This window comes from Equus quagga, chromosome 6 (genome assembly GCF_021613505.1).
Source record: "Equus quagga isolate Etosha38 chromosome 6, UCLA_HA_Equagga_1.0, whole genome shotgun sequence".
Taxonomy (NCBI): domain Eukaryota; kingdom Metazoa; phylum Chordata; class Mammalia; order Perissodactyla; family Equidae; genus Equus; species Equus quagga.
Window position 1 is genome coordinate 60,332,876 of NC_060272.1, and position 15,401 is coordinate 60,348,276.

The 15,401-nt window shown below is 35.7% G+C and overlaps 1 protein-coding gene across 1 annotated transcript in view; it reads left to right on the forward strand.

Moving 5' to 3' along the window:
- FNDC3A (fibronectin type III domain containing 3A) overlaps positions 1-15,401 on the forward strand; it is a 197,051-nt gene that overhangs the window by 18,077 nt on the left and 163,573 nt on the right. Inside the window, exon 2 of the mRNA XM_046664277.1 lies at positions 14,201-14,338. Within this exon, the coding sequence (XP_046520233.1) occupies positions 14,240-14,338 (99 nt within the window). The 5' untranslated portion in view covers positions 14,201-14,239. The remainder of the gene's footprint in view (positions 1-14,200; positions 14,339-15,401) is intronic.

The following is a 15,401-nucleotide window of genomic DNA, read 5'->3' on the forward strand; positions in this document are numbered from 1 at the left end:
GGGAGATAAAATATAATAATCCAAAACAAAGCAGATAAAGAGGAAAAAGGAAACAAAGAACATGTGGGACAAACAGAAAACAAATACTAAGATGGTAGATTTGAACTCAGTCATATAAATAATCACATTACATATAAATGGTATAAACACTATAATTAAAAGGCAGAGATCATTGGGTTAAATTTTTTTTTAAAAAAAATCAAGACTCAGGTATATCACATCTACAAGAAACCCATTCTACAAAGACACACATAAGTTGAAAGGTTAGAAAAGATATACCATGCTAACACTACCCAAAAGAAAGCTGGAGTGACTATATTAGATCAGAAGTTAGATTTCAGAGAAAGGATTATTACCAGGGACGAAGAGAGTCATTTCATAATAAGGTATTAATTCATAGAGAGGACATAATCCTAAATTTTTGTGCATCTGATAGAAGAGCTTCAAATTACATGATAGACTTGCAAAGAGAAGTATACAAATATGCAATTTTAGCAGAGATTTCCATACCCCTCAATAATAGAATAGACTAAAACTATAAAATTTCATGAAGAAGACGTAGGAGAAAATCTTTGTGACCTTGGATTAGGCAAAGATCTCTTGGATACAACACCAAAAGCACCATCCACAAAATAACAAATTGGTAAGTTGGACTTCATGATTAAAACTTCTGCTCTTCAAGAGATGTTGTTAAGAGAATGCAAAGACAAGCCACAGACAGGGAGAAAGTCTTTGCAAATCACTTAACTGAGACTAGTATCCAGAATATGTAAATCACTATAATACTGAATAATAAGACAACCCAGTAATAAAATGCTGGAAAGTATTGAACAGATACTTAATCAAAAAGCTATACAGATGGCAAATAAGCACATGAAAACATGTTGAACATCATTAATCATTATGGAAATACAAAGGCTGGATTACAAATAGACAGTAGGGACATTGGGGGGGATGATGGGTAGGTTCATTATCTTGTTTGTAGTAATGGTTTCATGGGTGTAGTTTATGTGTCAAAATTTATCAGATTGTACACTTTAAATGTGTCATTTGATATATGTCAATTATACCTCAATAAAGCTATTTTAAAAATCTAGAGTAGTTGACACATTGTATGTGCTTGATGAATGTTTAACTTAATTCATTACTCTGCCATTTCCCAAGAACATTTAAAAGTTTCTATTTATTTATTTTTTAACCTGTAGGAATTAGTTTCACTCTGAGAGGAAAACTGATTTGGCTCATAGTATATAGATTTGGCTGAAATATCCAAAGGCAATTTCAAAGGTCTCATTAAACTTGATTACTTTAAAAATACTTTCTTCTCCTTAAGGAAACTATTTTTATATATTGCTAGTTGAGGAACAAGAATGTATTTACAGCTGAGGTGGAGCCCTCAAGAATGACGTACCTTACATTGTTATCAACTTGACATCAAGTTAATACTTATGTAAAAGTTAGTTTGCTCTTAGATCTGTATAGTCCTGGGGCTAGCAGCATCAGCTTAACCTGGGAACTTACTAGAAATGTGAATTGTTGGGCCCTAGCCCACACTTGTTGAATCAGAAACTCTAGGTGTGGAGCCCAACAATCTGTTTAATAAGCCCTGCGGGTGATTCTGATACACGCCAAAGTTTGGAAACGACGGCCTTACAGCAGCAGCAGGACTGTAGTTACTTAGACACTGGTAGTGGTAGAATTCATTTCAAGAAATCTCACGTGATGGCATACTTAAGATTTGTGCATTTCATCATACCTAAGTTTTGCCTTCAAAAAAGAACTAAACAGATATTGAATAGTAGTTGCTAAAATATACCTTAAGTGTTTAGGGGTGAAATATACTGATGTCTGCAACTTTGAAATGTGTTTTTGAAAAAAGATGGACACAGGAATACATGTGGTAAAGAAGAATGTTAGTTTTAGAACCTAGATGGCACATATACAGTGTTGACTATTTAATTATTTTGTCTTTCCTGTAGGTTTGAAAATTTTCATAATAAAATATAAGATCCTCACATGATTTCCTTTTTAAATTTTTGTGCAAGAGAATTAAAGGTGCCCGGATGTGCTCTTAGATAAAATAATGGTGGGTGGGGTGGTAATGAAATTTTAACAATAATATTTTAACAAATCATAGCTATAATTATGGGTAGATACAGAAGACAGTGTTTCAGTATATTGATACTGCGTTTGTCTTAGAAATTGGCTTTTTGAGATTTTCTAGTCAAAGTTGATATTAAAATGAGATCTCACTAATGTTCTCTAAATTACCTCCATTGATTGACTTTTCTTTTTCCCAGTTTTGAGGGTCACAAACAGTCAGCTCATTGCATCCTGTTATGGGGCTATTCCAGTTACTGTTGCTGCGTAACCAATTTCCCTCAAGTCCAGTAGCTTAAACAACCACACTAATATATTCATGGATACCTTGAGTCAGGAATACAGAAAGGGTGCAGCAGGGATAGCTTATTTAGGCTCCATGATGTCTGGGGCCTCAAGGTTTGAAAGCTGCAAATGCTGCCTCTGTATTGACAGCAGGGGACTGGGATCACATGAAAGCTTTTTCACTCATTTGGCTAGTCCCTAGAATGAGACAAATAAAAGACTAGGGCTGCCCACTAGAGCACCTATGTGTGCCTGTTCCATATAACTCCACTTCCTCGTGTCATGGCTGCCTGAAGGTAATTTGACTTCTGACACGGTGGCTCAGGGCTCCAAGTATTATGTGAATGTTTTAGCAAACAGGTGGAGGCTGAATTACATTTTATGATCCAGCCTTGAAACTCACATAGTTATTTCCACAGCATTCTATTGCTTATAAACAAGTCACAAAACCACTCAGATTCAAGGGAAGGGAAAATAGTTTGCCTCTCTTGATGAGTAAACAGCAAGGTTCTGGAAGAGCGTGTGGGATGGGAGATCCTTCAGCTATCTTTGGCAAAGTAAAATCTGTCATCTAGAGGCTCTGCTGTCATCTGGGCAAAAAGATTTGAAGCTTGGAGTTAAAGTAATGATAGTAGAGGTGGAGAGACAGGCTTGGGTTTATAAGATACACCATCTGTGTAATTGACTGATTACATCTCCTAAATCTTCTTACTGCGGACACAGGTGTATAGTGAAAAATATAGCTTACTGGGGCTGGCCTGGGGTTTGCCGGTTCGGATCCCAGGCACAGACCTACACACTGCTTATCAAGCTATCCTGTGGCAGGCGTCCCACATATAAAATGGAGGAATATGGGCACAGCTATTAGCTCAGGACCAGTCTTCCTCAGTAAAAAGAGGAGGATTGGCGGCAAATGTTAGCTCAGGGCTAATCTTAATAAATAAACAAATAACTATATGTCTCACTGTTTTCAGTTCTCTATTTAACCAAGTCTTAAAGTTTTTTTCCCTTCCATTCACTGTGTATCACGTTGTAGAGGCTTATAAAGAAGAAGTTATGGTCCCTTAACTGGGGATACATAGAAGCTATTAAGAGATGTGGGGCTCAAGTACCTGGGAAAGAAACCGTTACATACAAACTCCTTTTAAAAATGGAATGTAGTTATAACCTTTAGAATGACATACATCAGTATGGCTCTCGATATACCAACATGAAAAGGTTTGTCACTTATAGCTATGTGATCTAGTTATTGTCACCTTTAAGGACAAATTATTGGTTTTTAAAATAGATTTTATTATAGAAGTCGTATGAGGCAAATGGAGAGAATTTACATTAAAAGCTTTTAAAAGCCATGAAAACCAATAATAGTATGTGCATTTAATATGAATCCTGCTTCAAACAAGTTTTAATGAAAGTTAATGGAGCAATTAATTAAAAATGAGGGGTAAAGGGGCACATTTATATGGTGACAAATGGCAACTGGACTTTTGCTGATGAACACAATGTGGTCTATACAGAAGTCAAAGTATGATGTAAACCTGAAATGTATGTAATGTCATAAACCAATGTCACCTCAATAAAAACTAAAATTAATGAGTCAGTTTGAAATTTAAGCATTGCATATTTGATGATTTAAGGAAATTAATTTTTGTGTATGGTAATGGTTTTGTGGTTATGTTTAGAAAAATAAGTCTTTATCTTTCAGAGATACATACTGAAATATTTGCAGATAAAATTATATAATATACTAGAAGATAACACAAGACAGGAAGAAGTAGGTGGTGTATAGATGAAACTAGACTGGCTGTGAGTTGAATTGGTTGAAACTGGGTGATGAGGACATGGGAGTTCATTATAGTGTAATGTTTACATTTGTGTATGTTTGAAATTTTCCACAAATAAAAATATTTAAGAAATATATATAAGAGGTTAAATTGAACTTTTGTAGCATGATCTGAGAACCTAACCACCACTTATTACATGTTTCTATGGGAAAATATTTTCCAAGTATTTCTGACTTCTTTTTGTTGTTGTTGTTGTTGTTGTGGAAGATTAGCTCTGAGCTAACATCTGTTGCCAGTCTTCCTCTTTTTTTGCTTGAGGAAGGTGAGCCCCAAGCCAACATCTGTGCCAGTCTTCCTCCAGTATATATGTGGGTTACTGCCACAGCATGGCTGACGAGTGGTATAGGGCCGTGCCAGGGATCCGAAGCCCCGAACCTGGGCCACCAAAGCGAAGTGCATCGAACTTAAACACTATGTCATGGGGCCCTCCCTCCCTAAACATTTCTGACTTCTAAATGCAGTGTTGGAAGGCAGCCTAATTCTAAGTTGAGGATTGCCTCTATTTATTCTTTTAATGTAATACTCTTAGTTCTTAGCAGTCTGTTCTTATTCCAAATTTTGTAGCAGTGTTCATTTTGTACTTCCAGTAACCAAAGGAATGAAAAAGTGGGTGTTGAGGAGAGAAAGAACGAGAAGACTGAATCAGTCATAAGTCTTTTGAATGATCAAAAGAGTTGTCTTATTTTTTTCCTATTTGATGTCAGTCATTTAAAATCATTGATAGCACTCTCTCTCCTTACTATCCATTTCCTTTTTTACTTTCTGTACGAATATAGATTTCTTTTATAAATAAAAGTACAGCTGTCCTTTGTGTCTTAATGAAAGTTCGCATTAATTGGAAATTTAGGTGAACCAAAATAATGGATTTAATTAATTACATATATTTTTAAGAGTCATTTTTCTGGAGTACAGTTAACATCAAACAGAGTAATTGAAAGAATTAATTAGTCTTGGGGGAAAATAATCTAAGGTCATGTTCTCATTGTTAAATAAAATCTGTAAAATATTTGTTTTAAATTTCTGTTGAGAAATGATAGGGTGATTTTGCAGAATGATTCTCATGACTTTCATCTCAGGAAATTCCAGTACAGTTGATTTATAGTACTTTTTTGTAATCTAATGTAGTCAAGTTTAGAAGATAAAAAATCCAAAAGTTAAAAAAATTATATAGAGGTCTGCATTGGAAAAATACATTTTATGATATCAGTTTGTAAGATGAATTAGTAAATTGGATAAAGTCCAAGTTTAAGAAAAATTTATTGAACTCCCAAAAAGTTATTTAGATGGTTGATAAGCTAAATGTGACTCTGTAGTGGCCTAGGACTCTTGGAGACTGACTGTTCTTTTTTCTTTCTTTCTTTCTTTTTTGGTGAGGAAAATCGGCTCTCAGCTAACATCTGTGCCAGTCTTCCTCTATTTTATGTGGGATGCCGCCATAGCGTGGCTTGACGAGCAGTGCTGGGTCCACGCCCAGGATTCAAACTTGTGAACCCCAGGCTGCTGAAGCAGAGTGCATGAACTTAATCACTATTCCACTGGGCCGGCACCAATGCTATTCATTTTTAAGTCAAAATTTTGATGAAAGTGGTATAACTGTATTCACATTACAAAAAAATTGGGGAAATAGAGAAAAAAATCACCATAATAACAGCATCTTAATAGAGTTGCTACTGTAACTTTAATATTTTTACCTTTTTTCATAGGTTTATTTTCAAGTACTCCTAAGTTCTAGATTTAAATGTGATGCTAAGACTTTTTGATGTACGTAGTAGTCTTATGATTTCACATATGGCCTTGGAGTCCCAAAATTTTTAGTTTTGTTGATTTAGACAAATTAAAAGACCAGAAAAATACATTGAATTTCTCAATCTAAATGTATCTGTTTTTCCTGTGGGTTCCTCAGTGACGCTGTGGCTGGAATCCAAATAGGATCCTTCTTTGCATTTTCTCACATAATTTTTAAGCAAGTAGAAGTGAAGTTTGAAACTCGGCCAAGCTCATTGTCATGATCTGACTACCTTAGATTCTCTGTCTAGGCTATTGTCATCGTAACGTCAACATCCTTAGAATAGAACAAATTCAGGTAGAATAGATGGATATGAATGAGGAGGTTTAAGGAAGAAAAATTGTGGCAGAATATATGAGTAAGGAAACTAGTATAGATTAAGAATTACAGGAGTTGACTGAAGGAAAAAAAAATAGTACTGTATCTAAACCTAATAGTTTTATGGACTGAATGTGTCCCGTTCCCCCCCCCCCCCCCAAATTTATATGTTGAGGCCCTAACTCCCAATGTGATCATACTTGGAGGTGGACCTTTGGGAGGTATTTGGGTTTAGGTGAGGTCATGAGGGTGGAGCCCCCATTATTTATTAGTACCCTTATAAGAAGACAAAGAGGGGGCCAGCCCTGTATCGTAGTGGTTAAGTTTGGCATGCTCCACTTTGGTGGCCTGGGTTTGCAGGTTTGCATCCCAGGTTTGGACCTTCACCACTCATCAGCCATGCTGTGGTGGCAACCCACATATAAGTAGAGGAAGATTGGCCTAGATGTTAGCTTGGGGCTAATCTTCCTCAAAAAAAAAAAAAAAGAAAAAAGACGAGAGATTTCTCTTGACCATGTGAAGATACAGCAAGAAAGTAGCCATCTGCAGGCCGGGAAGAGGGCCCTCACCAAGAACCTGACCATGCTGGCACCCTGATCTTGGACTTCTCAGCCTCCAAAACTGAGAACTAAATGTCTGTTGTTTAGGTCACTCAGTCTGTGGTATTTTGTTCTAGCAGCCTGAGCTGACTAAAACAGTAATTGGTACCAGTAAGTGGGGTGCTGCTGTAACAAATTAAAAACGTGGAAGTGACTTTAAAATGGGGTAATGGGTAGAGGCTGGAAAAGTTTTGAAGCACATGCTAGGAAAAGCCAAGATTGCTTTTAAAGGACTCCTGATGGTGACTGGAGAGAGAAAAGAGGAGAGCTGGAGAGAAAACCTCCATCTTCTTAGAAAATACATAAATAACTATGAACAGAATGTTGGTAGAAATATGGATGGTAAAGGCCTTTCTGAGATCTCAGGTGGGAATGAAGAATATTGTTATTGGACAGTGGAGAAAAGGTGATCTTTACTAAAAAGGGCAAAAAAACTTGACTGAGTTGTGTTTGTATTCTAATGTTTCATGGAAGGTAGAACTTGTGAGTGATAATTGGGTATTTAACTGAGGAGGTTTCTAAGCGAAGTGTTGAAGGAGTGGCTTGATTCCTTCTCACTGCTTATAGTAAAATGTGAGAGGAGAGAAGTGAAGAAGGCTTTGTTAAGCAAAAAGGAACCAGAACTTAAAAGATTTGGAAAATCCTCAGCCTATCCATATTGCAAAAAATGAGAAAGCATGTTCAGAAGAGAACACCAAGAGTGTGGCTGACCAACCACTTGATAAGGATATTAGCGTGAGTGTGGACCATGGACCTAATCAGCATCTTAACAGAAGCCAGGAAGAGAGAGAAATTATACCAGCAGAAAACACTTCCAGCTGGGACTAAAGAAAACAGAAAAATGGAATGAAGGAAGGCTGGGAACATGCATTATCCTTTAAGATAAGGGAAGAAGGACCCCAAAGGTGACTCCTGTTATCAGGGCTGCTACTCTTACCACAGGTCTAGAGTGCACAGGCCTGAGTGGTAGGGCTGCCTCGACCTGAGTTTCCAAGGATGAGACCTCTGCCCAGCATGTTAGGGTTCTACCAAGGCAAAAGAATGTCTGTGGGGGTGATGCCACCACCCCATTGGGTTCAACGGGCAGAGCATGGAACCAAAGAGATTATTCTCAAGTCTTGAGATGTAATGGTCTTTGCCTTGCTTGTTTTAGACTTGCTTGGGGTCTGTCCCCCTTTTCTAACTTCTGATATCTTCCTTTTGGAATGGGAATATCTACCGTATGTGTGTTCCGCCATTGTATTTTGGAAGCATGTAACTTAATGGTTTCACAACTGAAGAGGAATTTTGCTTCAGGATGAATTGTATGTCAAGTCTCACCTAAATCTGATTTAGGTGAGACTTTATAGAGTTTATGTTGAAGTGAGTTAAGACTTGTGGCTTTTGGGATGGAATGAATGTACAGTGCTATATTGCTTAACAGGGATATGTTCTGAGAAATGTGTCGTTAAACAATTTTGTCATCATGCAAACATCACAGAGTGTATTTACAGAAACCTAGATGGTAATCCTACTACCCACCTAGACTGCATGGTACTAATCTTATGGGACCACGTCGTATATTCAGTCTGTCATTGACCAAAACGTCATCATGTTGCGCATGACTGTTTTGCATGCAAAAAAGACATGGATTTTAGGGGGCCAAGGGTGAAATGTATGGACTGAATGTTTGTGTTCTTTCAAAATTCTTATGTCAAAGCCATAAGTCGTAATGTGTTGGTATTAGGAGGTGGGCTTTTGGGAGATAATTAGGTTTAATGAGATCATGAGGGTGGAGCCCCCTGCTGGGATTAGTGCCCTTATCCTCTAAGAAGAAGAAGAGAGACCAGAGCTCCCTCTCTCTTGGCCATATGAGGATACAGCAAGAAGGTGGCCCTTTGGGAACCAGAAAGAGGGCTCTCACGAAGAACCTGAGGATACTGGCACTCATATCTTGGGCTTCCCAGCCTCCTCAGGAACTGTGAGAAATAAATGTTTAAGACACCCAGCCTGTGGTATTTTCTAGCAGCCAGAGCTCAGTTTGCAAATATTTTTCTGTTCCATAGATTGCCTTTTTCTCTGTTGAATGTGACCCCTGAAGCACAAAAATTTTCAGGTTTGATGTAGTCCCATTTGTCTATCTGGCCTTTGCTTTTGGTGTCGTATCCAAGAAATCATTACCACATCCTACGTCATAAAGCTTTCCTCCTGTTTTCTTCTTGTAGTATTATAGTTTTGGGTCCTACATTTAGGTCTTTTTTTCTATTTTGAGTTAAAGTGTGTATATGGTATAAAATAAGGATCCAGCTTCATTCTTTCGCATGTGGATATGCAGTTTTCCCATCACCATTTCTTGAAGAGACTGTTCTTCCCCCACTGAATAGTCTTGGCTCCCTAGTTGAAGATCATTTGACCGTACATATGAGAGTTTATTTCTGGGCTCTGTATTCTATTCCGTTGGTATATTTGTCTGTCTTTATGCCAGTACCACACTGTTTTGATTACTCTGGCTTTGTAATATGTTTTGAAATCAGAAAGTTTGAGTCCTCCAACTTTGTTCTTTTCCAAAATTGTTTTTGCCATTCAAGGTCCCTTGAGATTCCATACGACTTTTAGAATGAACTTTTCTATTCTGCAAAAAGTGCCATTGAGATTTTGATAGGGATTGCATTGAATCTGTAGATTGCTTTGGATGGTATGGACATCTCAACAATATTCTCTTCCATTCTATGAACACAAGATGTCTTTCCATTTATTTGTATCTTATTTAATTTCTTTAGCAGTATTTTGTAGTTTTCAGTATACAAATTTTTCACCTCTTTGGTATTTATTCCTGAGTATTTTGCTCTTTCTGATGCTATTGTGAATAGAATTGTTTTCTTAATTTCCTTTTCAGATTGTTCAGTTAGTATATAGAAATGTAACTGATTTTTGTGTGCTGATTTTGTGTCTTGCATTTTTACTGAATTTGTTCATTAGTTTTAGCAGCATTTTAATGGAATCTTTAGGGTTTTCTACATATAATGTCTTGTCATTTGTGAACAGAGATAGTTTTACTTCTTTTCCAATGTGGATCCCTTTTATTTCTCTTTCTTGCCTAATTGCTCTGGCTGGGACTTCCATACATTGTCCAACACTGTGAATGGATGTGGTGAGGGCAAGCATCCTTGCCTCATTCCTCATCTTAGGAAAATATTTCAGTCTTTCACCACTGAGCATGGTGTTAGCTGCGGGGTTTTCATATGTCACCTTTAGTATGTTGAGGTAGTTTCCTTCTATTCCTAGTTTGTTGAGTGTTTTTGTCATGAAAGGGTACTGAATCTTGTCAGATGCTTTTTCTCATCAATTGAGATGATCATGTGGTCCTTTTAACTTTTAAAAATAATTTTATTGATGGAGCCGGCCCCATGGCCTAGTGGTTAAGTTTGGCACACTCCACTTCGGCATCCTGGGTTCAGTTCTTGGGTGCAAATATGCACCACTTATCTGCAGCCATACTGTGGTGGCGACCTGCATATAAAATAGAGGAAGATTGGCACAGATGTTAGCTCAGGGCGAATCTTTCTCAGCAAAAAGTAATAATAATAATAATAATTTTATTGAAGTATACACAGAGAAATGCATACTTATCAGTGTACAGCTTAATGCATAGTGCATTGGTAATTACCACGTAACAGCCTCTCAGGTCAAGACATAGAACAGTACCAGCAGCCTATAAATTGCCTTCATGCCCCTCTCAGTCCCCATCTTTTCTTTGTCTTTAAAGGCAATCACTATCCCGACTTTTGACACCATAGATTGGTTTTATCAGTTTTTGAACTTTCTTTAAAGTTGTGCAGTGTGTATTCTCCATTTTTCACTCACATTGTATTTGTGAAATTTATCTGTGGTGTTCCCTGGATCCCTAGTTCATTAATTTTCATTGCTATATAGTCCATTGGATGGAATCAGATACAATTTACCGTTTACTGTGGAGGGACATTTAAATTGTTTACAGTTTGGGGCAATTAAAGAATAATGCTGCTGTATACCTTCTTGTACTTTTTTTTTGGTGTATATGTGCATGCATTTCTTTTTGGTATATACTAGCAGTCTAATAGCTGGATTGTAACTGGGTCATAGAATATTTATATGTTCAACTTTGTTAGATAAAATCCAACTGATTTCCAAAGTGATTTTATGAGTTTTCACTCCCATTTCTTATGGGTATGCCAGTTGCTCCAAAGCCTCACTAATAGTTGATATTGTCAGTCTGTTTTTTTTTTTATCATCCTAGTGAGTACGTGGTGTTATTTCATTATGATTTTTTGATTAGCTTTTTCCTAGTAATTAATGAATTTGACAGTCTTTCCGTATGTTTATTGGTCTCTTAAATTTCCACTTTTGTGAAGAACATCTTCAAGTCTTTTGGAATTTTTCTTTTTTAAAAAAATCAATTTGTAAGAGACCTATATATATGCTAAATATTCACTCTTTTTCAATTATTTATGGTGTGAATGTCTTCTGTCTGTGGCTTGCCTTTTCATTCTAAGATATTTCTTAATGGATAGTAGTTCTTTTTGTTTTGTGTTGTTTTTGTTTTTATTTTGAGGAAGATCAGCCCTGAGCTAACATTCATGCCCATCTTCCTCTACTTTATATGTGGGACGCCTACCACAGCATGGCTTTTTGCCAATGTCCACACCCGGGATCCGAACCAGGGAACCCTGGGCCGCCGAGAAGCGGAACGTGCGAACTTAACTGCTGCGCCACCCGGCCAGTCCCTGGATAGTAGTTCTTAATTTTAATTAAGTTCAATATATCATTCTTTTCCTTTATGATTTAAGAAATATAATTTATACCCTGTTTAAAAAATCTTTCTCTATCCAATGACTATGAAGATATTCTTCTGTCTTTATCTTTTAGAAGCTTTTTTGTTTTACCTTTTACATTCAGATCTGCAATCTACCTGACATTAATTTTTCTAAATATTGTTTAATTTGACATTAATTTAAATTTCAGAGTGACAGAAAAGTTGCAAGAACAGTACAAAGATATTCAGCTTTTCTTCACCAGATTCCCTAAATGTTAATATTATAGTATTACTACATAGATAGTTATATATTGATGTATAGATTTAGATAGAAACAGTGATGTATTGAGACCATCTTGTACTTGTATACAAAAGTTAATTGTTAAAAATTCAGGAATTTCCAGGTTGATTTTTGAACTATAACAGCTTGAAATAGGCCGTGGGGGAGTACTTATTCCGTAAGAATTAGCAAATGCAACAAATTACTCCTCCCCTTTTTTTTGCACATATCAAACATTACACTTTTTTAAAAAGAAACAAAATAGATGCATAACTTAAAACAAGTGGGTGTTTGTGGTCACAAGATAAAATGAGAATGTAGAAAGTAGGAATAACAAAATTAGAAGAAATTGATTGAAAGAAGAAACTGACAATGTTCTCTATGTAGAAATCAAAAGAATTTTTAGATTTCTAAATGCAACGTTTTAGTTGCATGGCCGAAGTTTCCAATTCTCATGCTTAAATAAAACCTGCTACTTTGCATATACTGTGATGGATATGGCCAAACAAGAAAGCAGTTCATAAATGAAGCTTTTGATGTATTATAGCTTTGAAAAGAATCAATTAGAATACTGTAAGTGGAATGATAATATTAAAACATAGCATGTGGCTTCAGATCCAATGTATAATAGCACTGTTCTTGGAATTAACTGGAGGTTCAAAAGAAATTTGTATCTTTGCAAAGCTTCCAGTCCACCTCTTGAAAGCAAACTGTGGTTGTATCTTCAGCATTACTTTCTCAAACTTAAATAATAATGGTAGTTTACAGCTTTAGCTAAGCATATTATATAAAATATCACAAGTAGAATACAATGACAAATTATTCAATGGTGGTAATTTTTCTTAATTTACTAATTAAGAAAATAAGTTACTTATAAATTTTCTCTAATTAATCCTGAGTTAGCTTCCCTAAAATAGTTCTCCTTAAACTAAATTATGTGACATGCAAGAGGGAAAATAATACATTGACTCTTTCCTGTCATGTAATTCTTTGTATATTCCACAGAGTGAAATTATTTGATTTGATTTAAAGTACTTACTGATTTTATTGGACTTTTAAAAATATAGCAGTACAGATTAAGCCATAAGTTAGATTTGTCTCTGTCTATATGTTAGGTTTAAATGGCATGCATTTTTATGAGTTAAGTAATATATAAAACATTCCATACTATGATCTTAAGTGTAAAAATCTTGAAATAGATACCTGTATTGAATATTTTTGAAAGTCTTATAGCAGTTTTTATATATCTAAATAGAGAATTGTTTTTAGGTTAAATCAACTTGTATGAGAGTTTCTGCAAAGATTTAAGATTTTAAAATAAACAAAATGAATTTAATGTCTTTTAAAAGTTAAACATCTTGACACTGCTGGATTGTAGAATGCTGCAAGCATCCAAAAATATCTGTTGCCTTTCAGTATAAGTTAGATAAAATTTATGGTGGAGCTCAGTTGTATTCGTCTTGAGTTGTGATTTGCTGACGTTTAGTTACTTGATGTTGTATATGGTAGACTAATATTGCTTATGTCAAGTCTTTTACTTTTTAGATAAGTGATTCTATGTCTACAGGCAAAGATTCTAAATGTTTGTACTTTTATCGCTGAAATGATTTGGTTTATTGTAAAGTAGGTGTCACTTAGAAAAGAATAAAAAGACAGAATGATAGAAGACCAGTATTGAAGCTCAAAACTTAAAGGTTCTCATTTCTACCAGTTTGCTCCATCTGAAGAATCAGTGAAAAATTATAATTCTTGTGTGGTTCCTAGAGACTCATAGGGTAATGAGGGGGGATTCGGTCTTCATAATCACCTTCTCTGCTCATAGAAAAAGTTAGTGGTAGAGTTGCCTCACTCAATCATTGCATTTTAGTGCCTCTCCCAGTGTTTAGCTAGAGTAGTGGTGGTTAAATAAATATTGTATAGAGATGGAAGGGGTAGAGAGACAAGCAGACATGGAATTTAAATAGAAGCTGCTGATATATTGGCTTTAATATATCTTAATTTACTGTCTACTTTGACAGATAGTTGGTTAAGTTATAAGACATAAATTTCCTTAAATGGTCTGTTGACAGAAAAAAAAGTAGTCACCAGAGTATTGTGAAATTTCCTTTGACGGGAATATCTCTTTGGGATAAAGAATGAGACAAATCTTGAATATATTATATTTTAATATATTTTTAGGAATGTCCACACAAATGGCTATTTATTTTTGTTTTTCAGAGTTGGAGGGTTATCCGATATATTAATGTCTTATTGATAATGGCAGAACATCCGCCACTGCTGGATACAGCTCAGATTTTAAGTAGTGATATTTCTCTTCTCTCTGCCCCTATTGTAAGTGCAGATGGAACACAACAGGTAAGGAACCTGAAATGTTTATTTCCCTATGTCTGGTACACATGTATTTCTTTCAGAAGAATGCAAAATTTAAAACAGAATTAAACTTCACAATAGTGGGTTCCTGTTACTTCATGTTTTAAATTCTAGTTCAAAATGTTGTTTGGGTTTCATAGGACGATGAAGTAATGAGACTGTTTTTGAAGTCGCTTCTAAAATGTCTTGCTAATTAATGTTTAAATTTCTTGTGTGTATGTTTTGTTGCCACTGAAGATGTTTTTGTTTTACTTGAAACAGTGTACTAGTCCCTGATTGTTTTTTAAGTAAGTTTAACCTTGTTCTTTAATGTTGTTATAAATCATTACTTCAAATCATTATGAAGTCATACTTAATTATGTGATTAAATGACTGCCTACATTATATAATAATAAAACTTTATCTTCTTTTTCTTCCTACACTCTTCTCCTCACCAGACTTCCCCCTACCAAAGGTAAATACACAATTCTTGAGAAGCTGGTGTGTTTTTCTCCCAACCCAGAGCTTTATAAATATAGTTGTGTAGTTTCATTGACTCCTGACTCCTCCTGTAATCCTAAAGAAATGGAAATGATGGGCTTTCATAAGTACCTGTTATGTGCCATGCAATGTGCTTAATTCTTACAACTACCCTATATGGTGGAGATTTTAATACTGTAGGTGAGGAAACACAGACTAAGGACATAAATAATAATGAGGAGGAAAAGGAACATTTTGAGGGATGATTATGTAAAAAACATTGTGCTGAGAACTTCAGGATCTCATTTAATTCTTTGAACAATCCTGTGAGGTGAGTACACCTGTCCCTATATTGCAGATAAAGCAAAATGAGTTTCACAAACGCTCAAGATCATACAAAGCTTTTGCACCTAACCATTACTCATACTGCCTCCTTGGGAAAGTAAGAAAAAAAATAGTCATATTTTGTTACTTTACAAACGTAGTATCTATAGTGGACAGTTATGATTTGCCTACAAGATAAGGGGCTACTTTGCTAACTTTGCTATTGAAAAATCCAGAGCACTTGGCTTGGGTTCTGAATTTTTCT